The following is a 27,105-nucleotide window of genomic DNA, read 5'->3' on the forward strand; positions in this document are numbered from 1 at the left end:
CATGAAAACAGGGTTGGGGTGGGAGATAAATGAAGCATATCTTCCTGAAGAACCACATCGATAGCCCTGAGTCAGTAGGCAGGTTATGTCCAAGACAGTTGGCTTCAGCCTAAGAAAGTGTTGACCCCTCCACTGAGTGTCTGGTGAGGCAAAGTCTTGGAGGCATGACAGAACCTCCATTATTTAAGGCAAGGCGTATACTTCCAACCAGCCGGACCACAGCACATGAAAAAGGACAGAGGGTGAAACAGAGCACGAGATGCGGAAGGTGGATCGTAAAGGGCTTGACTTTGAAGACCTTGCAGGTCACTGAAGAACGTTAATGAGAGGATTACATAACAGAATTTTGGAAGGGTTACTCTGATTATAGTAAAAACTAGAAAGGCTCAGAGAAGACTAGGCTAGAGACAGGGGTGCCAGTCTGGAGGCTGCCACAGGGATGCAGCGAAGAAAGTAATGAGAATTTACACTAGGGCAGTTGCCATGAGAGCAAAGAGAAAGAGCAGACTTGAGGTGGTGTTAAGAAGAAAGGGTAGGACTTGGCAGTTAATTGGATGTGAGGAGCAGGGTGAGGAGCAGTCCAGGAAGACACCCAGACTTCTGGCTGGAGAGACTGGAATGGATGGAAGAATAGGTAGACTGGAAAAGATGATGCATCAGTTTGGGACATGTTAAGTTTGTAGTTCTTTATAGGACTTTCAGTGGGGAAGGCTAGCCAGCATTGGGATGGGAAGGTCTGGCACACAGACGAAATGTTAGATATTAAAGTTATGGAGGAGTTCCCATCATGGCGCAGTAGAAATGAATCCAACTAGGGTTGTGGGTTCAATCCCTGGCCTCGCTCAGTGGGTTAGGATCTGGTATTGCCGTGAGCTGTGGTGTAGGTCACAGACGTGGCTCGGATCTGGCATTCCCGTGGCTCTGGCGTAGGCCAGCAGCTACAGCTCCAATTAGACCCCTAGTCTGAGAACTTCCATATGCCTCAGGTGTGGCCCTAAAAGGACAATAAATAAATAAATAAATAAATAAATAAATAAAGTAAGTCATGGAAAGGATCCAAGAAATTCTTTTACAGGTTTAAAACACTTTACTTAAAGCCATCTACCGAATCCGTTTTTGTAGTCGTTCTTAAAGATGGGAACACTAAAGACAGTATATATGGTTCTTCTAGAAGACCAGTTTTACTAAAATAAATGACCCCCTTTGATGAGTAGAAAAGCTTCTGAGGTCTCTTTCAGTTCTAACACCGAGATTCCATTGATCCACAACATTGCTGTGGATCTGTAATCACCTTTTTGACAACAGTAAACCTGTGGCCTTAAATGTTTCCTTGTGAATGTGTGGAATATGTATCTTTGAACGAAAGCCCATTATCTGTAAAGGCGTACAGCCACAAGCATGCAGTGACTATGCTCATAAAAAAGAAAAACCAAATAAAGACACTATCTACATTTACCTACTCTGATCCCAATTGGCTGCAAACAGCAGAAGAATCTTCCTGCCATAGTGATCGCGGTTTTCCAGCACTCCAGGGAACCCGTCGATGAGAGCCCTCTTAATGCCAGGATCATCAGCCTTGAAGTTTTTGAACATGTCCAGGTTTAGCTGGCGGTACTGGAAGTACTGGGCCAGGAGTCTAAAGGCATCTGCTTGGTGAAACTTCCTGGCTCGGAGAAATCTCAGGATGAAGGCATCATCTGTGCGTAAAAATCCAATGTCGGGCCTGGTGATGATCATGTCCCTGACTTGCTGAATATCCTGGTGTAAAACGTCTGGGTTTTCATTCAGTTCCAGGCGAGCTTTCTCTATAGTCTCTGGGCTGAGTCCAGCCTGTAAATGGGTCATCTTGGCCAAATCTCCTCTCCAAGTGCTTAATTTCTGAGATGTGGGAGGAAAAGAGACTGGTCCCATTCACGTGATGGTCTGCTGAAATGGTAGCCCATTCAACAGTTGTTTTACTACCAAGCAGCCACCAAAACAGACAGATAGAGGGTCTTCCTTCTGTTCCCGGAAAGTGGTAGGACATCCAGGGCCTATTTGGTGGTGGGCATCCAAAAGAGAAGCAGAACCGAGGCCATTGCGTCTGCAAAACAAATGCACACAAAGGAAACAAAACAGATGACAAAGGAAGTCTGAGCAAGTTCGTTGCAACTCAGAGAAGCAGTATATTATGCTGCAGATCTGATTAGAAGAATAAAGGGTTTATTTTGTTTAAAATAGAATGGTTAGCGTAATTGTTATTATCGACAATTTCAAGACATAATTTGCAAATATTTACAGTGCGTTTAGGAAGGTTTTAGTTACATTGACGAGTTAACGTAGTAGTGTATGGTCAGTTTAGTAAGAGATGGCTCTTTTATGAATTACCCTAAGAAACAGTAGAAAGCAAGATCATCCTCTGTTAACAGCTTGCTTTATGGGGCTATTCACAGGCCTCGCTCTGGCAGAGAAATTATAGCCTCCCATTAGCTCCTTTTCTCAAAAAGAGTTTCTTTCACAGAAATACCCCTCCCCCACCCATTTTAAGGCAGCCATTTGCAGCCTAACCATAAAAGGAGACTTTTAAAAGTCACCCTATTTTAACCCCATGGTGCCTAATTACTCAAAACTGAACTGAACTGGAGCAGAGAGGGAAGGATAGGCTTATGGCTGGAAGCTTGACCTTCGATAATCAAATTCAACAGCAATGAGAAAGGGGCTCACATGTGGACATTTACAAGAGGTTTTACTATTTGCCTTTGTCGCACTTCTGCTGAAGGCAAAGGGACTTGAAGCTCTTGGTGGCCTCCCTACCTAACTCGATATCCATATGGCTTAAAAACCATTTTTATACAGCTTTTCTCTTGTCCTGAGATGTTCTTTTACTTAGGATAACAGTTGAGTGTTTTAACCCCCTCTGATGCATCCCTTATGATTTTTCGACCTAAGTTATGTACAGAGGGAAGCCCATATTATTTACATCTTTCTTATTTTAAATATAAATACTTAAGCTTTCTCAGACATTCATTTGGTCTGACCTAGAAGTTCCCCAGATCAGAAGTTCCCATCATGGCGCTGGGGAAATGAATCCAACTAGGAACCATGAGGTTGTGGGTTCGGTCCCTGGCCTCACTCAGTGGGTTAAGGATCCGGCGTTGCTGTGAGCTGTGGTGTAGGTCGCGGACGTGGCTCAGATCTGGTGTTGCTGTGGCTGTGGCGTAGACTGGCAGCTATAGTTCTGATTAGACCCCTAGCCTGGCAATCTCCATTTGCCGTGGGTGTGGCCTTAAAAAAGACAGACGACAGACAGACAGACAGACAGACAGACACACACACACACACACACACACAAAGAAGTTCTCCAAATCAGAAGATATGTTAGGTATAAAAAAACTTAGAGGCATGTATTTTGTCCCTAGCTGTCCTAGATCACACAGTATCCACAATAAGAGGAAAAATATGTACTTCCAACTGATTATTAATGCTTTATCATGCCCCCAAAAACGTTAAACACAAAATGATTCTTTAACTTAATTTAGGACTAGTAGTAATTTCTCCGGGTAGACAGTCACCTCACATATATCTGCTTTATATTGCCTTTGTGATATAGAGAAGGTGAAGGACAGTTTGGGTAACTAACTATTCAGTATTCATCTTCAAGATGATAGAATAGTAAACATTTTTATTTATAAAATGTAAGTGTTGCAATTTGTAAGAAAATGGCATATAGCTCTGTAATGTGTGAAAATAAGAAATGTTAAGAGTCTTAATTCTCACTGATCCTGAAGGACTTAGAATAGTAAAGGAAAACAGTGCTGTGAACTAGTCCCAGGATTGAAAGAATCTTCAAAATCCATCTGGTTCAATGTCCATCTGTTGTTAAAACTCCCTAACAGCCTCCCCATACCCCTTCAAAATATTCCCTTGTTGGATGTCTCCCTCTTCAAATTCGTCTCCACACCCAAAGCAGAGTCTGTCTTTGACTGTCCTCACCAACCGATGACTGGGATGATCCTATAATTTATTACCCCAATTTAGACACTGAGGAGCGCTGACAACAATATTGCTGAAACAACAGGCATGATCAGGGACCGTTCCAAGCAAACCTAGACATCACCCTACCAGTGGATGACCTTTTTGTTGCTATATCCAATAGACAAATTTCGGTAACCTATTATGGGTGACCCCAGCTAGCATTTGATATTGATGACTGCAGCCTTCCTAAAACTCTCCCATTTTCCCACTCTTTTCTGTGATATTGATGACTTCAGCCTTCTTAAAACTCTTCTATTTTCCCACTCTTTTCTAGGTTTTCCCATATACCCTATTTTCCCCTAACCTCTATCCATTCCTGCTCAGTCATCTTCTGAGCCCACCATGTCAATATGTTGTTTTCCAGGACCCACCCATCCTTTGAACACCTGCGTGTGGAAAGCTTCAGTCCATAGCACTCTCCTGATCTTCAGGCTACATCCCCAACTGCTTACTGAACACTCTGCTTAGGTATTTCCTAGACACCACAAATTCAGTATGTTCAAGACTGAACTAATTAGAGTTCCTCATCCTGAATTTGCTCCTGCACCTCTGTCTCTTAGTGTCTGACATCACCTTCTGTGTAGTTTCCTTCGCTAGAAGCCTGGGAGTTGACTATTATCCCTCCCTCACCTTTACCACCCACATCAAGGCAGTCGCTTCCCTAGTATTTCTCAAATCTGCCCAATTCTTTCCTTCCATTTCCACTGTCTTTGTTTAGGCCACTCATCTGTTTAGTCCTATGACATTCTCCCTGTGGTGCTCTTGCTGCCAACCTTGCCTTTTTCTTATCTGTTCTTTGTACTGCCATTGAAATCTGCTCATGTCACTCTTTGATTGACATCAATCAATAGCTTCTAACTGTCCTGGGATGCAGTTAAAACTTTGGGACATGGTTTCCAAGACTCTTTATCATCTGGTCCCTATCTGTCCCTTCAGATTTACCATCTAGCCATGCAGCCACACCAAGGCATTTGGCAAGAGATGTTCTCTCTGTGTAGAATAACCACTGATTAAGTCCTCTTTGCCCTTTAGGAGTCATCCTGGATATCATTTTCTCCAGGAACCCTCTCTCAGGGTTCAGACCTCACCACACACAGTTTATTGCTATTTTCCTCTCTCCCTCGTTATGCTGAACTCTTTGCACAGAATCTCATTAATTACCTGGGTCTTGTTCACCTGCATATCTCCAGTACAGTGCCTGGCACACAGAAGGTCAGTGCCATGGGCAGAGTCACTTTGTTGTGTTCACTGCCTATCCTCAGTGCCCGGAACAGTGCCTACAGTAAGCACCATATACATACATACATATAGAACAAATGAATAAAGAAAGGGGTCAGATCATTATTTCCATGAGCAAGTAGGTAGTTTCCTCTTCTAACTGGGTACCCCAGGACTCTTTTCCTTAAATGAGGGTGTTGAAGCTGCCTTTTAATTTCTTTCCTCATCTACAAAATATTTTTTTCTTAGAAAAAGTTAGCCTAGGTATACTGTACTTCAGATCATTGCCTATTGAAACCTACTGAGTGATGTTCACAGTTCCAGCCATGGCAAGAGTGTGCTCAAAGCACACGGCATAGCAAAGGCTTGTCCTGACAGAATATTTAAAGCTGCTGGGAGCAAGTTACCTACCTTACCGTTCAAGGAACCCAACAGTGTTTCCAAGATAAATTACTGTGGGTTCAGGAGCGAGTTAAGGTTGCATCTTTCATGGCCTGCTTGCACGCATAGTTATGCCTCCAATCTATAATCTCTGAAATAAATTTTCTTCAATCTATATCTTTATTCTGTGCTCAGCCTACAGTAGAAGTTGCTGGTGAGAAAGCCCAGATCACTGGGCTTCATACTGAGGATGAGATAAATATTTTCCATTAAAGGCAAATCCTTCATTTCAGAAGTCTGAATAGACTGCTATTTAAATAACAGCTTCAACTGATAATATTTAACGCACTAAAAACACCATGCTACAAGAATGTTCTCCCAATGTAGCATTTTCAAATGACCCTATCTTTTGTTTACACGAAGGACTTAGTTCTCATTCAACTTTTCCAAATTGGTCAAACAAGTATAAAGGATACACTGGACTTAGGATCACCCAAAGAATCACGAGTGGTTTCTTTCCTGGTGGTATTAATAATCATTGCTTTAATTTATTATAACTGTGTTTATTATCCCAGTGATTTACACAGTCTCTTTTTACATCTTACTCAATCCATAGAACAACTGTGTAAAGTGAGTATATCACTGTCTTCATTTTTCAGATGAAGAAACTGAGGCACAGAGATGGTAAATGACTTTCCCTAGGTTCCCAGTTACTAAGAGGCAGAAAGTGGGTTTAAGCTTAAGCAATATTTCTGAAATCCCATGCACTTTACTACTGTGCTGTGCTGTCTTTGTATGTAGCAGAGAGGTTCTAATATTTACTATTTAAGACCCATGTGACCTTTAGCAGATCACCTTCCCTCTCAGAGCCTCGCTCATCTTTCCTAAAATTCTTCCCATTTTTACCATTCATTCTATACGCCTAAAAGTGCCTTAGGGTTACCAGACAATTTTACAATGCCTTACAAATGTCCACTCACCATCTCATCCTTGTCTTTCATCAATGGATGCCTGGAACAATTTAATATCTAGCTATCTTTGACTTTGCCAGCTGTTACGAATTTTTGCTCCTCCCGTGTGTATTTTCCTATAGCTAAAATGACACATCAGAGGCTCTGCCATTCTAGTTGAAGGACTGATGCTTTGCCATGTCTGGAAGAGTCACAGCATCCTGGACCTTGAGATTATCCTACTTGATGGTCCAAAAGGGCACTTTTGGCAGATTAACGTGAGCCTCAGAAACTCTCTCTCCCACTGCTGGTTGGGGCCCAAATGACTGTTTACTTAGAGATTATTCCAAATACACAAAGAGTAGCTCACTACACTGTCTGGGGAGTCCAAAGTAGAAGCCGACTTCCGTTACTAATCCATGCTCTTTCTTTCTAATGAACTGGAAATTTAGGTAGCAGTATTTTTGTATGAGGAGGAGGAAAGGAGCGTCTTTATATCATAATGATATTTGAAATCGTGGCATTTCCATATTCATACTTCATCTCAGATTTCCATTCAAAAAATATATTTGTATATTTTGTATATTTTCTCATGCAGAATTCCATCTCAAGAAAGGATATTTCCATGTCACACACAACACACACACACAAACACATACACTAGTCGTTGTGAACCAAGGGGTCTAGGTGAAAAACATCATTTCAAAAAGTATAATAATTCAATTGTAATCTATTTTGGTTATTTCAACATCTATTATTCTCATTTATTTCAGTATCTTTAAAAACATACATTAAGTATCGTTGAAACAATCAGAATAGTAATAAGCATGTCTTATCTGCAAATATGTGCATATGTGTATATATTATTTCAAAGCATTTTACAGCAATCATCTTTTCTCATTTTTACAATTGGACAATCCTGCAATTGGTCCAAGAAAGATAATTCCCTGGGAGATGCAGAGAACCACATGAAATAACGTGTGTAAAAGTGCTTTGAAAATGAACAGCTCCAGTTTACATCTACTGTATATTTCTGTTGATGCTGTACTTTTTTTGTCTCCAGGTAAATAAAAGGATATCAAGGCCTGGAACAGCTAAGCATGAGGCATTAAGTCAGATAATGAAGTAGTGTTATAACTGAGAGAAAAAAACCAACAAGAATTCCTTGAGTCCTTGTTACATGCCTCGGGCTTTGATAGTATATGATCTAATCTCCATGCCAACCTTTAAAGCTAGGTTATTACTTATTAGATAAAAGGATAAATCTGAGATTTAGATAGATTAAATATAGCTGGAAAAACAAAGATTCACACCCAAACCTACCTGACTCAAAGCCCGAGTTCTGGCCGTGACCCTACCCTGCCTCTTAGAATAGGTGCTTTCTCTAAACCGCCTGGGAACCAGTGCTCTCAGACTCACTTGCACAGCAGGCACAGACTTACACCCTATCATTCCTAGGGAAGAACACTTAAGGGATATAAAATTGGCCAAATTATGGAGGAAAGAGTACATCGTTGTCATGACCAGAAGATGGAATCTATAAATTCTAAATACTGTTTGAAATATAAGAACATCAATAACACATGAACAATACCTCAAATATTGATTACTTCTGGATGTCTTGGTGATACAAAGAACAATTTTAAGTACACAAAAATTTAAATTAATAAAAATATAAAATTAGAAACTATACTCATCTTTGTATAGTTATAAAACACTAAAAAAGATGAAGCATGAATCTCAGTGATAATATTTTCCACATGAAAGTCTATAATCAACTACCTCAGCCATCAGTAAGTGTGAAAGGTATGTTTCAAAATTTTTTTTTTTTTTTTGTCTTTTTGCCTTTTTTCTAGAGCCACTCCTGCGGCTTATGGAGGTTCCCGGGCTAGGGATCTAATCAAAGCTGTAGCCACCAGCCTACACCAGAGCCACAGCAACTCGGGATCCGAGCTGCATCTGTAACCTACACCACAGCTCACGGCAATACCGGATCCTTAACCCACTGAGCAAGGCCAGGGATCAAACCCGAAACCTCATGGTTCCTAGTCAGATTCGTTAACCACTGTGCCACAACGGGAACTCCTGTTTCAAAATTTTAAGTGTGTGCTGAATTAGATTAACCCTTATGGCTCTTCGCCTTTCTAAAACCTCCCTTCAAAAATTTTAACTGAATATGTATTTCCCCTAAGAATGCTAAAAGGAATTTTTATACTAAATGAAATAAAAACAGATGCTGCTGATATATCAAAACGAAAATCAGAAATCACAGTGAGCAAAAATATGTTTTTAAACTCAGTTCTATTTGAAACCTTTACTGAAAAATAATATGCTCCCTTACCGCCAGTGGAACCTATATTTAAATCTCAGAGGTCGGTTGATTACAACATTCTGTGGTGCCAACCAGAAAGGAGCCTTATTTCCAAATGATGAATTTGAGATTGGCCATGAGGGCTTGTACGACTTCTCTGCATAAGTACTGGCATAGGAACATAAGCCTTGAGAGTAACAAATTGGCTCCCAATACAATGATTTTCCATCAAACATTAGTCAACTTGCGGATACTGACTATCTATGCCCGGGGCAGGGAGAGTAGTCTGGAAGGATAAAAGGGAGGCCTTTAATCATCTGAAAGTGTAGCGTGGCCAGAATTTAGCTCCAGCTCACAGTCAACTTTCTATCCCCTTTAGCTCAGTCCTAGCCCAGGGCTTCCCCTTGCCACATAAATATTCATTGGGTAGACTCCCTTGGCTCCCTCTAAAATAGCAAATCAGCACACAGTCATCTGCCCCCATTTTCTCTTGCTCTTAAGAAAGATTAAAGTAAATTGGAATGAGTTCTATTAGAGTAGAGACGCTGAGAACTTATACCCCAAATAGATGACAGATCAGAATTAGAATAGGCTGGGACTGAGATGAATCCTACTCGACAAAGGATTGTGTCCTGTGCTTGAACAATCTATAAAATTTGTATCATTTTAGTTTGCTTTGGGGCAAATAATGCAAGAAGTTAAAGGGAAGGACAACTTGTAAGGAAGGCAGGAGACTTTTCAGCCTCCTTACCTTTTTAGGTAAAAAAGTTTTTAGTCAAAGTAGTGGGTTACCTTATACCTCACTGTATTTTATATAAAGTCTAAAGGGGAAAAATTATTGAGACATAGAAAATTAAACTGGAATATTTTTCTGTGCCATTAAACTATCCCCATAAGAAGTCAGTGGCAGTCAATGCCCCAAATTTAAAAGCAGATTCATTGTGTTTCTTAGGGGAAGGAAAACAAAAACACTTGGAAGAAGATATTTTTCTAAGATTAGACTCTTTTTGAGGAAGAGGATCTGGAAGAATGTCAGAAAGGCAGAGTCACCCAAAAATGACCACTAAACCCAGCGGTCCCCATTTCCATTCAGTGTTTTTCTCAGCATGTCGATGTGACTGTGATCCTTCTTTTGGATGTGATTTGGAAGACTGTGAAAGCAGCAAGAATTAGAATTAAGAAAACTGCCTGGTGAAAGTGAAATGCAGCAGAGGTAGGAGGAAAGGGGCTATTTCCATAACTTCCTCAACTAGAGTTAAGGTGTCTGAGCTCTTATTTCCTCTTATGGGGGGGGTTGCTTTGTTTTCATGTGAGTGCCATTGTTTAATAATCAGACATAAAGGTGGGCATGTTAAAAAAAATAGGGAATTTGTTCTTTGCTATTGCTTCTCAAAGTGTGGTCCATGGATGGGTTGCATCAGCAGCAACTGGAGTTTGTTAGGAACAGAGATGTCAGGACTCACCAGACTTGAATGGGCAGCAGAATCCCCAGTCAGATTGCATGCACATTAATGTTTGAGAAGCTGACCTAGAGGATTAGTAATGAATCATAGGTGTTGAGAAGGTAGGTTAATTATCCCTGAATGCAGAGCTCACTCTGTCTATAGACAGCAGTGCTACTTTATCCAAGAGGACAGTAAAACATCTGTAATGTTTTCCTTCTTTTGGATCATTGACACTCATAAAAGATCACCTCAGTAATTGTTCTCACACATGCTCTACGTGCCAACCAAAAGCAGTGAAGAAAGGAAAGAGGGAAGAAGCAAAAGAGGGTGAGAGAGAGGGAGAGAGAAGAAGGAAGAGGAAAAGGAAAGAGAAAAATCTTACATGTTTAGTTTATTTTGTTTTCTTTTGACCACACGTAAGACTAGATGCCTTTTATTTATAGAGCCTGGACTTGGAGTTCCCAAATGCCATTTCCAGGCCCACAAATTTCCTCCTACTTCCTCCAAAACTTCAAAATAGAAAACACTGAATACACTATGTACCTGACACACATACAGGTAAGGATTTTACATAAGACATTTGAGCAATAGTACAGGCTGAAATGACATGATGTTATTTTAAGGAAAAGAGGTGGAGAAAGTGTTGTGCACAATATCTACAAATTGGAGATTTGGCTAAAAGGGTCCAGAAGACGGAATGGATTATGGCTGAGAAGTCAGGAAGAAGAAAGGCTCACAGAAAATCAGCCTCCCACAAAGAAACTTTCACATGCTCATTAGCATATATAAAGTCCTTAAAGTGGGAGAAAATGGTTTCTTCATCAGAGACAGTGTGATAAAGGGCTCTGAGAGTCAGCAGAGGTGGTAAAGAATAAGGAACTTATTAACTGAACAAATGAAAGCTTTTTTTTAATGAAGAGAATGGGGATCAGTTGATTTCCACATCCATGAAGAATCAAGCCAAAGAGGATGAACTTCCATTAAGCTAAGAAAAACCTGGGTTGAAAATTAGGCATGGTTTTCTCTAGAGAAATGTAACACTTGGGGCCAACATTAGAGGCTATGGTCTTATAGTAATTCATCCTGTGGGTTTTCTCTTGAAATGAATTTATTCCCATAAAATCTGGATTAAATGAAAAATGGTCAAAACGATGGAAATTTGAGAGAACGATGTAATGGCTTGGCTTGAGTGGTATGTCTGGGCTGATTGCATGTGGTCACACTTCATAGCCATTCTGCTGTGTTACCTCCTCTGGGTCACTGTATAACAGGAAAACAGAAAATATCCAAGTCAGCCTGGGTCCATTTACTAAGGGAGGCTCTGCTGGGGAAATGTGTAAAGTCATGACTTGACTTCCCAGGGTTACTAAGGTGTCCCTTTGTAAAGCCTGCATAAGTAAGCAGACACCACCAAGTCTGAAGAGTTCTGGATTCCCCCTTTTGGGGAAATAAAGGACCTTCCAGCTTTATATTCCATGATTCTAAAAAGATGCATCCCTCTGTGAACATGTGTACAAAAGTGTATTTATGCCACTCTGGATGGCAAATGTTTTCTGTTCACCTTTAAATCCATCATAAAAGTGAGAATGTTCTGTTATTGAAAATATGAAAAAAGCAAAATAGCCCTTTATAGAAAAAACAAAAGGAGAAGCCAGGATAGTGCCACTCTATAAAAATTAATAAGCTCAGTATAATATCTTAGTCAAAGAAAGGCACTGCTTCTGAGACAGATGCCTGTAAATCTTATCAAAGCAGGCTTGCTTTGAAATTTCCCCAGCCTCAGGAAATTGTATTAAGCACAGGAAGAAGTAGCATTGAGGGGACTAGATTCCTGGCATGAGTTTCTGGTTCAAGCAGCTAGAACTAGCAATATGTACACTTTAAAAAATTATCTCAGCCGAACCATTCTTTGCAGACAGATAAGGGAGTTTTGAGAATAATCTTGTTGCTTGGGGATTTGAGAGATCCAGTTTACCATGGATATTATCAGTCTAAGGACAGTATAAGGATGACCAGATTTTCTTCTTCTCTAAAATGTTTCACCAGATATTTTCACTAGTTTTCTTGGTTTGAGTTCAAAAGTGAGCAAATTTTAGATGCTGACCGAATTAATTCTTACTACTATTCCTTATTTGAGAAGTGCATTTGGTGTGACTTTTTCCTCAAAACTTCTTCCAGTAGATACTTGTTTGTGACTGTTCTTTATTTTTGACAATGTCTCTGATTATGAGCAAGCTGGCTTAGACAAACTTGCTTCTTTTTCTGTTTAAAGAGGCAGAATAAACATACAATGGCAATTTTTGAATCAGCCTTTTCTGTACTCTGGTTTAAACTTGGTTGTTACATGTGACTGACATTATTCTCATATGAAAATATCATTTATCCATTTTAATAAAGATGTATCTTTATGAAAAACAATTTGCTAAAAAAAACCCAACATTTTGCTGTGTGGTAATAATTGATTAAATGAACAATCATCAGAGGATTTTTATTTATGACAGGCTCGGGCACTTATTTTCTGAGGTTTGTTACCTCTTATAAAACAGCTGGTCCTGGCTACATCAAAGAGGTGCTATGACTTGGGTTTGGGCCGTCAAGATATTTGAAGATGTTCCAACTTCCTTTCAGCTGAGATAGAAAAGCTTAGCACTCTAAAAGCAGAACCACAGTTACATAAAATGTGTTTTCAATTTTTGTTCACTCTATTGCCCCTTACTATTATAGGGAAATGGTGTTATCACTTGATTACTTGAGAAAGCACACAAAAATCTCACCTTCCAAATCTGAGTCAGTCCTTGACTAGGATGAACAAAGCCAGGCCATCTGCTCTGAATATCATTACTACTTTGGCCATTTGGGCAAGAGATCTATCTTCTCTGTTTCAAAGAGAGATATAAGATTGGAAAATTGAAATTAAATAAGTAGACAGGAAGAGACATTTGGACAAATAACACTTTCCAATGGAAGCCCCATTTGTTAGGTTTTATCACCACCATCATTTTAATTTCCATTCCGGCCACCGAATTAACCTTTGGGGCTTCCATTTTACAAAACATTTCAGTCAAAAACTTAATTCCAGAGTTTCTGCAATAAATGCCTAGGAAGGAAAACGGCATGTGGGTGAATATGAGTCATCAGTCCCCCCCACCCCCTGCTTCCTGGTGATTCTCCATTGGAAAACCAGAAAGGCAGATTGAGTTTAGAGATCTATTTTACCGGAATAATACTATACCCCAGGCCATGTTAATTTCCTGAACTAAACAGTCTCTAATCTGCTGAAAGGCATCTGGCTAACTGCTGGTGTCTGGCAAGTGCCCCATCTGTCCCCTACCCGGGGTCTCTCTTCTGTCTTCACTTTCCCTTTCTCTCAAGCAGGCGTCTCTCTTTGTTTTCAGGGGTGTAGTCCACCTGAACTTTCCTTCCTGTGCCTGAAAACTTGGGCTCTTTTCCTCTATCCTGCGGACCTCTGGCTTTGTCTAAGTGACAAGACACAGTTGTGTTGACTGTAGTTACGGCGCTGGTGATGGTGGAGAGCATGACGGTGATGGTGGAGATGGGGGTGCCGATGGTTTAAGGAGCGCAGGCTGAGCGGGCGCTGGGAAGAGGATGGACCACGGAGACCGTGGAGAGTAGGGTGCGAGAGAGGTGGAGGGCGGAGGGATTGCGGATGGGAGCTGTCCACGCACCGAAGTGCTGAAACGCCGCAGCCATGGCATCGCAAGAGCGGGGAAAGGTGGGGAGGCGCTGAGAATACAGAAGGGAGAAAAAAGGCAACAAATACCTTCACACGGCCGCCCAGCCTTGCTTTGGGAATGTGTGTCTGCAGGTGTCCTCGATGCTGAGCTGAGTGGGTGAGATCCCCTATTCTGGCAGGTTCAGGCTCAGATTTCTCTAGAAAGCTGTGAATGAGAGAGCCCCGGCTCCTAGGGGCTGTGATTTTGGTAGGAGGCGTGTGCGCCCGAGACTCTGTCCTTCTATACGGAGCCTGGCTTTCCCCTGGGTCCTAAAGGCCTCCTCACCAATGCTCTCCCCCGGTTCCGTCAAGACAATACGAAGAATTATTGTAATTTTGTAACATCTGGGACCAAAAAGTACTGGAACCATTCTCCCCACCCCACCCCCCAACTCACACACAACCTTAAAAACAGAATCCTTTAAACAGATTAATGCAAGCTCTGAAATAGACTCGTGTGTGCGTGTGTGTGTGAGCGCGTGTGTGAATTTAACAGATGAGAAAGTAACACAAACCTATGGAGAAAGAATGGATTATTTTATTAACAAAGGGTGGTAAGAAAACGAATGATTTGGAAAAGTCTCCAGTAAAAGCCCCATAGTACCAAAATTAATCCTACATAGATTAAAGAGCTAAATTAAAAAGTAAAATTAAAAAAAACTAGAAGAAGGTAATAAATAGATTTACTGACTTCAGAATAGGGAAGGTTTTCAAAGCACAAGAGGAATAGAAGCAATCCTAAAGAAAAAAGGCCAATAAACCTGAGTGCAAAAAATACTTTTGAATGTAAAAATATCATAAAAACATAAATACAAATAACAACTCAGAAAAATTTCAACAAATATGTATTTCATATATTAAAATATCACATATAGCAAAAGAAAAACACTATCAGCCTAAGAGAAAAAAGGATGACAAGCACACAACAAAGAATTCACAAAATAAAGGTAAATGCTTTATAAACATATATTTTAAAAACTAATTTCTCCTGTAAACATAGACATGTAATTTAAAATAGGGCTGGAGTTCCCCTCGTGGCTCAGCGGTTAACGAATGCAACTAGGAACCATGAGGTTGCAGGTTCGATCCCTGGCCTTGCTCAGTGGGTTAAGGATCCAGCCTTGCCAGTGAGCTGTGGCGTAGGTCGCAGACGTGGCTTGGATCCCGAGTTGCTGTGGCTGTGGTGTGGGCTGGCGGCTACAGCTCCGATTAGACCCTTAGCCTGGGAACCTCTATATGCCACGGGAGCAGCCCTAGAAAAGGCAAAAAAAGACAAAAAAAAGGGGGGGGGCAATTTTGGAGTTCCTGTTGTGGCTCAGCGGAAATGAATGCAACTAGGAACCAAGAGGATGCAGGTTTGAGCCCTGGCCTCACTCAGTGGGTTAAGGATCTGGCGTTGCCGTGAGCTGTGGTGTAGGTTGAAGACATGGTTCAGATCCGGCATTGTAAGTCGGCAGTAGCAGCTCCAATTAAATCCCTAGCCTGGGAATCTCCATGTGCCACAGATGTGACCCTCAAAAGACAAAAAGATCAAAAAAAAAAAAAAAAAGTAGTGCAATTTTGGCTGAGAGTTTAAATCTACCTTGTATCTCATATTGTTAAGATAATGGTGAGAAATCTGTTTTATAGCATACATTGTGTCATAAAATATAAATACATTTAGATCCAATGATTCAACTTTATGCACCTTATGCTGGAGGTATAATCAGATACACAGGTAAGGGTTTGTGTACATTAATTTATGATCACAGAAATTATCAAAAATAATGAAAAGTTCACATTTTAGGTATAGCCTGTACTATTTGCAGCTATTAAACACTTACTTTTTTTTTTTTTTTTTTTTTTTGTCTTTTTGTCTTTTTGCTATTTCTTTGGGCTGCTCCCATGGCATATGGAGGTTCCCAGGCTAGGGGTCTAATCAGAGCTGTAGCCACCAGCCTATGCCAGAGCCACAGCAACGCAGGATCCGAGCCACGTCTGCAACCTACACCACAGCTCACGGCAACACTGGATCCTTAACCCACTGAGCAAGGGCAGGGACCGAACCCACAACCTCATGGTTCCTAGTCGGATTCGTTAACCACTGCGCCACGACGGGAACTCCTAAACACTTACTTTTGAAGACTACTATAGACAAGGAAACATGCCCACAAAATGGTAAGTGAAGAAAAAGCAAGATACTAGGTACAGTTACCGCCCCCATTATCAAGTTGGTAAGATCATAGGATAGGATATAGTTAAGTTTGGTTTTTGTGAAGTTAGATGACTTGATTTTCTTTCTTATATTTATCTAAAGTTTTCATATTTACTAAAAAAAGAAACATTAAATATTTTAATGCAGTCTTTTTTTTTTTTTTTTGGTCTTTTTGTCTTTTTTAGGGCCGTACCTGCAACATTATGAAGGTTCCCTGGCTGGGCATCCAACCAGAACTGTAGCCGGTGGCCTACAGCAATGCTGGATCTGAGTTGCATCTGTGACCTACACCACAGCTCATGGCAATGCCAGACCCTTAACCCACTGAGTGAGACCAGGAATCAAGCCCAAGTCCTCATGGATGCTAGTCAGGTTCACTAACAGCTGAGCCATGATGGGAACTCCTAATGCAGTCTTTTAATGTATATTTCACAGACTTTAAAATTATCAGAATTTTTCCAACTCCAATATAACATTATATATCTGTTTACTTATCTGTATATTATCTCTCTCTCCAATAGAATGTAAGCACCATGTGGTAGAAAATTTGCCTGTTTTGTTCACTATGGCTTCTCAAGCACCTAGAAGCATGCCTAGAGTTCAATGAATATTTGTTGAATATGGAGTTTCCGTCATGGCTCAGGGGATAATGAATCCAACTAGGAACCATGAGGTTGCCGGTTAAGGATGAGTAGGTTAAGGATCCGGCGTTGCTGTGAGCTACAGTGTAGGTCGCAGACGCGGCTCGGAGCTGGTGTTGCTGTGGCTGGGGCGTAGGCCAGCAGCTACAGCTCTGATTAGGCCCCTAGCCCGGGAACCTCCATATGCTGCGGGTGCAGCCTCAGAAAAGACAAAAAGACAACAACAACAAAAATTTTTAGTAGAAAAATGAATAAATGAATGAATGAATGATATAACCCCTCCCCCACATACAGATATGTTTTAAAACATTTTGTAGAGCTATGACTTTCATTTAGAAAGTTATCCAAAAAAGTATAGTACACCAGAATGATCGGAGGTTATTTCTGAGTTTTGATCACACATCAGCTCAATTAAAGAGACATCTTCAAAGTTGTAGCTAATCATGGACATGACTTGCCAAGTAGCACCAAAAGGGAACTTTTTAAGAGAAAAAAGTTTTTTCTAATTAATTTGCAGTCTAATAATGTTCACATTTCTTCTTGATCCTGATCCCTTTAAAAGCTTTGTAGACTTTCCTTTCTTCTGAGATGTTAATGTTAATTATTCTGCTTCTCTTCCTCCTTTTCTTCATTTTCCAACCACTACGGAAATATAAACCAAGACCAAGACTTAAGTGTTTCATTAGCCTATGATTTAAAAAAAAAAAAATCCCTTTTTAAAAGTTTCAAATGAACTTTGCTCATCTCATCTTCCCTTTCAGGTTTTTTTCAATCAATTGTGGCTTTTGAATGTTATCATGATAACCTAGCCAAGTTTTATTTGTATTTTTTGAGCCATAAGGTAGAAAAAAAAATCATATGTGTATGTATATAGATATGTGTGTGTACTTGCCTTCCTGAGAAATCTTTATAGAAGAAAACTATCCCTGTTTATATGAGGGTGAGAAATCATCCCAGAGTGTTCCTGCCTGATCAAGTGATCAAGTGATAGGATGCATTGAGATGGACAGAGTGACCGCAGAAGCTACTTGTTGCCAGAATAGAGTCATCTATTCTGAAAGTTTTACTTATTCATTCATTTACTGTCTCTTTTAGGACTGCACCTGCATCATATGGAGGTTCCCAGGCTAGGGGTCAAATCGGAGCTGTAGCTGCCAGCCTACACCACAACTCACAACAACACCAGATCCTTAATCCAATGAGCAAGGCCAGGGATCGAACCCACGTTCTCATGGATCCTAGTCAGGTTCGTTACTGATAAGCCACAAGGGGAACTCCTATTCTGAAACTTTTAAAAACAGGTTTATAATTTACTTGCACTGATCAGAGTGAAAAAATAGTTTTGTTTTTTTTTAAAGAAAAACTCATTTTTATTTATGATTAGAGCAGATATATTTGCTGTATTAGAAGACTGACTTCATCCCAAAGTGCCAATGTATTTAAAACTATTACCTTGTATGGTTCATAATAATACCATTCTATACCACATAAAATTTCTGGAGAAGAACTACTGCCCTTTACTCAGTAGATGTGACTTCATTGCATTGAACCTGTCTCTTTGTTTCCCAGGATCCAGAGTATCTTTGCTCAAAGCTTTTGCTGATAACTGCTAGCCAGAGGCTTCTGTGATGGGTTTCTTTTCTTCACTCATCCTGACTGATCTTGTCCTGATACTTTACTATGCTACTCACCCTCCATTTCAGCTTCTCCCACTTCTCAGCTGCCTACACATGTGTTTGCAGGATTCCTCCATGCCACCTTTGTGTATAAGCAGCCAGTGCCAAGGGGTCTAGTGTGGTCTGCTCATCTGCTCACAGATGTGTCTCATGGTCCTTGACTTCGTGCCTGACATTCCTCAGTCACTCTTTCCACATTGCCTTAAAAGACCTTGTGAATGTTGCATTTACCATGGTCTAGGCTTGTTTAAGGGAAAGGTGCTTTCTTTGAGTTGGCTAGTGACAGAGGAAGGCTGTATCCGTGTCGGGGTGAAGTCTGAGAGTCCAGGCAGATGGGATAACACCCAGAGAAATCTTGGTATTTATGAGAGCGATGTTAGGATGATATCACAAAGGTAAAACAGCACGTTTCTAGACAACTGGATGTTTAAGGACTGGGAAAAAAATAAGGACTAAGGTCAAATTACGAAAGTAAAAGTATTTTATTTAACCTTAAGGATAGTTTATTCTCCTTATGTATGTTTTATAATGTACATCTCAATATATTATCATGAGAGTGTCCCTGATATTTTTACTATCTCATATACAGGCCAATTTTGATGCTTCAGTGTTTGTCTTGGTCAGGATAGGCTAGGTAATGCTGAAAGAACAAATTAACTCTGCACTGCCTATGACTTCCCACAGCAATGTCTTCTCTCTTGTTTATACTTGTATGGAAGTTCAGGAGAAAGAGGGCCTCTGTTCTACCTCATCACCTAAGGGCCAGGGGAGGAGTTCGCAAGCAAGGAAGAACGATGCATGGAGAGCTTAAGCCTGCTTTTACATTTTTATGCTTCAGCTTGGAAGTAACACATGTCTTTTTTGCTCACAGCCCACTGGCCAGAACAGGTTGTGTGGCCCTGCCTATTTAAAAGGGAGCCAGGAAATGTGTGCAAGCTCAGGGATATTTGGTGAGCAGTCAGTGTTTATGCAAGAGTCTACCCTTGTGGTTACCAAAAATATCTCGATTCCTTTCTTAACACACATAGAACATACTCAGCTCATCTCTGAAGATTCCTTTATTCACCACATCCAGCTCCACATTTCAGACCTCCAGGTTTTATGCAGTTATCTTATCTCCACGACATATTTAGACATGATCCCCTTGTTCTAAAGATATATAAACAAAAATGCAAATAATTTTCAACTCCTTCTTCCAACATATCCCATATGCAACAGTAGAAGAACAGTAACCACAGTGAACACTGCTACTTAGAAAGGAAAGCATGGGAAGGTCCCTGGCAGTCATTGAACCCAGTAATTCTGAAATCACACTGAACAGATGTGGCCAAGACCCCCCACACGGGTAGTTAGAAGTTTTTTTGATCAGCGCCTTTCTGTGGTCTCTGGGAAAACCTTCCTATTCCTTTGTTCTCTGTGACCCCTGGCACCACAGTCTGCAAGTTTCCTGTTTTTTGCCATCATACAGCTTGGCCACATCCAAAATGGGAATTACAGAATATACTCTCCTTTGAAATTGAGTTTTCAATTTTAGTTTCAATTTCTGTTTCACTTGGGTCCCTACAAACATCTAGTTCTTGGAGTAGCAGTATGCACTCAAGAAACCACACAACCATGGAGTTAAATGTTTATAAATTCTAGCATTTATTTCCTCAAAAGTCTAAATGAGTAAGCAAGCTTAAAAAGACAGTAAAGTGGTGTACAAACTATGTCTTTGAATTGGTCTGTTTTTCTGTCTTTACCACTATCAGATGTCATCTGCTTGTTGTCATTTCAAGGGTTCTTGGAAAGGTTTAGAGGGCTGAAGTCAGAGGTTGCTCCATCACTGTGGCCCTGGGAGGTTGGATTTCTTCTAGCTGGGACCTGGATGGTGTCAATGGTAACTTACAATCCATTAGTTCAAAGTTACAACATTCACAGTCCCATCATTAAGCTGGATTCTTCCTAGTGTGTCCTGGGGACCATGAGCATAAGCTCATCAGGGTAGCCCATTTCCTTTGCAGTGACATAGGAAAGCTCAAAATCAAATGAAGTTCACATCTAGCCAATTTTCCACCTAAGGCAGGTGCAAGCAAGAGGTTTCAAACAAGATGAGGCATCCTTTACAATATTTTGGAAGATATATACCTCAACCTCGTTAAGAGATGCAGTTTTTCAGTCCACTACCTTCCATAGGAGATTAGGGCTGGGGGCATGCAAGTTATTTCAGTTCTCTAAGGCTCACTGGTTTTCTTATTCCAAGTTCATCTCTCTCTCCCCCTTTTTTTTGGGGGGGGGGAAGTATTATTCTCTAAATGCTTTAGATGTTATATTTATAGTTCTTTGGAGACTTAGACCTCAGATTTGCTAGTTGTTGTTGTTGTTGCTGTTTGCTTTTTTACCCCCTTAATATATGTTTTACCTCTCAATATACTTGAGCCTCTCTGGAGTAGTAAGTGGTAAACCCAGATCCTTTATCTTATCTTTTTCTTGAAAAAGTCTAAACCATTGAGAAATTTTAATTAACCATGAAGATCACACCTCCCCCCCCCTTTTTTTTTGTCTTTTCTAGGGCTGCACTCTCGGCATGTGGAGGTTCCCAGGCTACGGGTCTAATTGGAGCTGTAGCCACCAGCCTACACCACAGCCACAGCAACGCCAGACCCTTAACCCAATGAGCGAGGCCAGGGATCGAACGCGCAAACTCATGGTTCCTAGTCGGTCTTGTTAACCACTGAGCCACAACGGGAACTCCAAGATCACACCCTTAATCTGATTCTTGCCAAAAATATTTGGTCTTAATGGACTTTTCATCAAATGCTTTCTTAACTTTATTTCTTTCTTTATTAAATTAATTTTAAAATTAATCAGCTATTCTGATACGGTAAGGTCTTGGATTTATAGAAGTCTCTCTGCTTTTATTTCTACTTATAAAACTAGTCATTCCTTTCTTTCTTTACTATCTTGCAAAATGCAGCAAATAATAACCAAGGCAGGAGTTCCTGTTGTGGTGCAGCAGAAATGGATCCAACTACTATCCATGAAGATGCTGGTTCCATCCCTGGCCTCACTCGGTGGTCAGGGATCTGGCGTTACCATGAGCTGTGATGTAGGTGGCAGACGTGGGTTGGATCTGGCTTTGCTGTGTTTGTGGTGCAGGCTAGCAGTTGTACCTCCGGTTTGACCCCTAGCCTGGGAACTTCCATATGCTGTGAGTTCAGCCCTGAAAAGCAAAAAAAACAAAACAAAAAAAAAAACAAAAAAACTCAAGGTGTATTACTTCTAAGACTTTGTTTTTCACCCACATTCCTCTAAAGATTTGAATTCTTAAGTATACAATCTTACTTTTAAGTTATTGTAGGTGACAGTTTTGCCACTGCATAACATAGTTTATCTTTCTTAACTTTGATGTCAGCCAACCAACCACATGTTACCAACCATTAAGTCAACACTACACAATTGATTTTTTTAATACAGCACTTCACTTCCAGGAGATGATAAGCTATGCTTTAACAATGAATCGATCCAAAGATCTCAGAGTCTTAATAAAGCAAAATTGTGTTTCTCATGCTGGAGGTTCAGTGCTAGTTGGCAGGGAGGTAGGATGCAGGGGAGATAGCAGGGCTCTGCTCCACAAAGTCAGACTCAGAGAAGTCCCATCATTTGAAAAGCCATCAGGAGGAATGAATACATGAAAACTTACCTTCACTCTTCCTGCTGTGATCTGGAAGTGACATGTATTTTTCTACTCAGAGACCATTGCCCAGAATAGGTTGTTTGCTCCTACTTGAATGCGTGTATCTGGGAACAGTGGAGAGACTGGTTGATGTGCAGTAGAATTTAATAAAGAAGCGCAAACTTAAGCTCATTTCCATGCTTGCGAGACTGAAAACAAAGAACTAACAATGCATCATTTTATACTGATATTCATCCCCAGGAATCATTGTGCAAGATTGAACAGCAGGAGGTGCTTAAGGTTAGAGATCCTTGACAGCAAAGAGTAAAGTAATTCAGCCTGTAATAAATGTCTACTATGTTTCAAACAAAGACACATAACCATTGCTATCAGAGTTATTACTTCTGTGACTGGAAAACAAAAGGACCCAGTAATCGATATCAGCCTGATTGAAGAAAGAGCATGAGCTTTGGAGTTAAAAGTCTCTGCTTCTTACTAGGGATTTCAGATGAATTATAGTAAACATATGTTTTCCATCTGGGTTATACACCTTTGGAGGAACTCTTCCTCCCGGACTCTCCAACATTCTGGTCCAGATTTGGTTAATTGCTGCTGAGCTCCACAGTGGATAAAGAAAATAGGGAGACCTGGAGCCCATGAGAGTTTGAAGACTTATGAAAAGAAAGTTCTATGGGTCCCATTCCTGTTCCAAGGTTTTGGTTCCTACACCTTTTCCCTCAATTTTCTGAGCCCATGAGCCAGCCCATTAAGTTAATTTGAATTGAATTTGATTGTCTGTCTTTGCTATTAAGCAGTTCTAGTTGATTCTGCTGATTTCTTCTAAATAGTTTAAGAAGACCTTACTACTCAGACTGTAATTTCTCTATGAAACCTGGTCCTATGAAGAAAGTCTACTCCCCTAAAAATCAGTCCCCTTAGTGAACACCCCACCTTAGGAGGAAAAGTAAGAAGTACTAGTGAGTTTAACTGGCATTACTTACACTAGGGCCGCCTATGAGCCTGCTTACCATTTATTTATCCAGATTACTTTGGGTAAATCCTAATGTTTTCCACACATCTCTTCTTGTTAGGGCAAAAATAAGCAGTTGAGTATTAGAAATTATATGCCTTAATTCTCACTGAACCTCTGTAAAATGTGTCTTTAGAGAGAAATGACTCATTATGTCATGATAACTATGTGATGGTGAGTGTCTTTCAGATGAGATTGAGTGGATTCAGGGTGGTATGGCCATAGACTGATAGTGTCTTTCAAATCACAAGGAACAGACCCACACTTCATTTACTTCATTGGGGGAGCTTACTATAAATATACACAGTTTATAATAATATAATAATATTTAAAATGTATTAATCTTTTACTATATGTAAACAGTATTGTAGGGAGTTTACTAGCAATATGTCACTGAATCCTACTATCAGTCCCATGAGGGGGCATTTTATTGCCCTCATTTTACCAAGGAAACTGAGTCATAGAGAGTTTTAAGTACATGGCTGAATTATTTGGGCAGCTAGGGGCATAACCCATGTCTCTTCCCAAGCCCAGGGTTCTTAACCACTGTTTTATTGTACAAATCCCACAGAATTGGGGCCCCGAGCCTCTTGGAGAACTAAAAAAAATGCCCTATCTTAGTGTGGCTCTTGTGGTCTCAAGTCCTGGCTTGAGACTTGGCTCCTCCCCCCATGCTCTCTGCCTCCATCCACTGCTTCTTTCCCTCTTCTCCTCTCGGTCTCATGACTTCAGCTGCTTATGCTTGATACCCACTGTCATCTTTCCCTGAGTCTCTCCCCGCTCTGCTGGCGGAGATTCTCTCTGGGTATTGCATTCAAACGCTCCTAGAACCGCGATCTGATTGGCTCACTTCGTCATTATCAAGTGAGAAGTGTCTTCTCAGGTAAAAACTCTCTCATAGGCAGCATAATAGTTGGTCGCATTGCTAGTTGCCGTTTGCTGGGGACCAGCCCTGTTCTGATTGGTTGTGACCAGAGTTTTGGCGGGGTGACATAATTATTATGGAGCACCCATGTGTACTTTTCTCAAAAGGGAACACGCAGGGTGTTCAGAACTTCATGACGTGTTAGTTATTTGTTGTACATGTTCATGAACATCTTTAGATGCACTCGTTTGCTCACACATTCAGCTCCTTCATTTGACTCTATGCACTTTAAGGATAGGGATTATGTCTTAATCGGTTGTGTATTCCTGGCACCCAGCATGGTATATGTGATATTACTGAAAAGAAAAAAAAAAAGAATGAATAAAACCACACAAGATAATATCTGTCTGTGAAGAGGATTGTTTTCTTCACATTCCAAGTTTTAGTTAATTGTCTCTAAGACAGAAAAGAACGTTTGTCTCAAGTGAGGTTTAATGCTCTTGAGAGAAGACTGTAAAAAGTGCATGAACACGTTGGTCATAAATTATTGCTTACGAAGCCCTAAGTATTGCAAAGCATGGGATAAAATTATTCCAGAACTTCTATTTTTTTGAGCTGTTATATTTGCTAATAAGGGACTTTGTTGCTACTAATGAAAGTCCAGGGAAATTAACTCATAGTGTCCTAAAATTTTTAGAACAAAGTATTTCAAAAATAAAATAATTTTTATTAAAGTATTAAAAATACTTTTAAAAGTATTTTTGCTTTAAAATATATGATATTTGTAATGTATATATGTAATGATCTTACTATGTTCCTTTATTTTTCTTTCCTATTTCAGTATAACAGTCTAATATAAAACTCATGATAAAATAGCTCTTCAATACCAAATGTCAACGTATGATTAAAAAAAAATTAGTAACCTGACCCCCTTGCTGTACAGTGGGAAAAAAAAAAAATTAGGTTCAGCAGAAATTGGACATCGTTTTGAATTCCAAAAGAAAAATTCTAATACAAGGGATAAACTTCAGTAAGTGTGTATTTTATTAGGTTCATTATTTATTTAGCATATTTAAACTATCCCTTTAATTTAAAAATTAATCCTTTTGCCCCATGCTTTGAATAATATGATTAATAATGTGTACAGAAAATATTTAAGAATGCTGACTTCTTATCCTACTTAAAATAAGATATTTAAAATTCACTTTTGTCTTCTATTCATGTAATTTTATGCCTTCATGACAAATACTAGCATGCTAGATGAGACCTCATTTCTTCTAATAAAAATTAAGCAGTTTCTGTTATTTCTGTAATTCACAGTAATTTTACCAAAAATTTTACTGACACTCTGAAACTGGGTTAAATATCTACTGGGTTCTAAACTCACTGTGTTTAACATTTATATTGTATATACACATATTCATAAATAAACAATCAACCAGGCAAACATCTTCCATATGTATCTTATTGGACTGATATTTCAAATATCCTTGTGGTACAGTTAAAGTTTATATCTTTCAGTGTATATCTTAATATGGAATCAAAGGAGAGTTTTGGTTTTGGAAATTAGTGCTGCAAATAGACTCCAAATGGATTTCAGCTGCTGTGGGTTCTTCTTTCTTCAAAACTGGAATACGTGTGGAATTATTTCTGCAGATCTTTTCAGCAACCACAAGAGTTTGGTTTCTAAATTTGCAATTGGGAAGACTTTACTTGAGATAACCATAAGAAAAAAGAGAACTGGTCCTTGGGAAAAAGACAGAAGCAAAGGTAGAGAGAAGTAGAGTTTTTGCATGAAGACTTGGGAGAAATGAAGAAACTAAAGCACATCTGGGCCAAAAGTGGCCTTTCTTCCTTGCCCCATGGGAAGCTGGGGGAGGTGGGATGCAAAAGAGAAGTAAAGTTTTTTGGTTTTTTTTTTAGGTCTCCACCCACAGCATATGAAAATTCCCAGGCCAGGCGTCAAATCGGAGCCACAGCTACTGGCCTACACCACAGCCACTGAAACACAGGATCCCAGCCGCATCTGCAGCCTACCCCACGGCAACACTGGATCCCTGACCCTCTGAGCAAGGCCTTATGGATACCAGTCAGATTTGTTTCTGCTGAGCCACATGGGAACTCTAGAGGAGGAAGAAGTTTTGGGTAGGAAATCATGTGGGCAGAGCTGTGTCGTCAGGAGAAGGGAGATTGGGGTGAGGAAACACAATTCAGGATTTTTAAGCCCCATTTATTTTTCATCCCAAATGTAACCTAAAAGACCTGCATCACAAATTCTGTGATAAGAGTCCCCAGTCTCTTACCTTACTTAAATATCTCTGAAAACCTTGTGGGCAGGAAGTCCCTACTTCCCCTGTGTTGTCTAAGAACCCCCAAGTCCAAAAGGAAGCTGCAGGCCCCCCCCTCACCAAAACTGGGGTGCAGTTTGACTAGTCCACCCGGGCAGAGTTTCTCACAGCCCTATGTCATCTCTGAGAACCAGTTCCTACCCAGGTGGTGCACGTACTCAAGCTGTTATTGCTCCAGTGCTCAGCACCATCCTGAACCAGAGGTCCCAGGAGCATGGGGTTAGGCAAGGGACGAGCACCCTTGTGGTCCAGGGAAAAGCTACTCTTAGTGATTGCAGGATGATTTCCTCTTCTGAGAGAGATCCACCAAGTCATTCCAAGGGGCCGGGTCCTAAGCTTGTGAGGGTTGGAGGAGGGAAGTTGCCTTAAGTGATTTCAAGGCCCCTGTTCCAACTGAAGGAAAGGGAAAAAAATTATATATATAACATATATAGTATATAAAATTATATATATATGTATATATGTAGTAGATTTAATACATATGTAGATTTTATATATATGTGTATAAAATCTCTGATGACATCCAGCAACACATATAACCAAATTCCAAACTAGTCTGTGGTACTAACACTATCAGAGAACCTAGAAAGTTGTGTCTAATACCTGTAAATTAGAAAAGCAGAGATGTTTTGAACATCCGCTTT

General features: G+C 40.2%; 1 protein-coding gene and 1 long non-coding RNA gene across 4 annotated transcripts in view; one reads left to right on the forward strand and one right to left on the reverse strand.

Moving 5' to 3' along the window:
* The window catches only part of CLVS1 (clavesin 1), a 151,275-nt gene extending 137,008 nt beyond the window's left edge, over positions 1 to 14,267 (reverse strand). Inside the window, exons 1-3 of one of the 2 annotated variants that reach the window (XM_013996738.3) lie at positions 14,101 to 14,267; positions 13,094 to 13,195; positions 1,457 to 2,083 (exon numbers count right to left, since the gene is read on the reverse strand). In XM_013996738.3, coding sequence (XP_013852192.1) covers positions 1,457 to 1,911 — 455 coding nt within the window. In that variant the 5' untranslated portion in view covers positions 1,912 to 2,083; positions 13,094 to 13,195; positions 14,101 to 14,267. The remainder of the gene's footprint in view (positions 1 to 1,456; positions 2,084 to 13,093; positions 13,196 to 14,100) is intronic. The other variant, XM_001927833.7, reaches the window with a different exon arrangement.
* The window catches only part of LOC106510074 (uncharacterized), a 188,340-nt gene that overhangs the window by 94,799 nt on the left and 66,436 nt on the right, over positions 1 to 27,105 (forward strand). The gene's annotated exons all lie outside the window — the stretch shown is intronic.

Source organism: Sus scrofa, chromosome 4, assembly GCF_054392235.1.
Source record: "Sus scrofa isolate SSC_HxYL_T2T_F1_AM1 chromosome 4, Sscrofa_HxYL_maternal_Yorkshire_Landrace_v2.0, whole genome shotgun sequence".
Lineage (NCBI taxonomy): Eukaryota > Metazoa > Chordata > Mammalia > Artiodactyla > Suidae > Sus > Sus scrofa.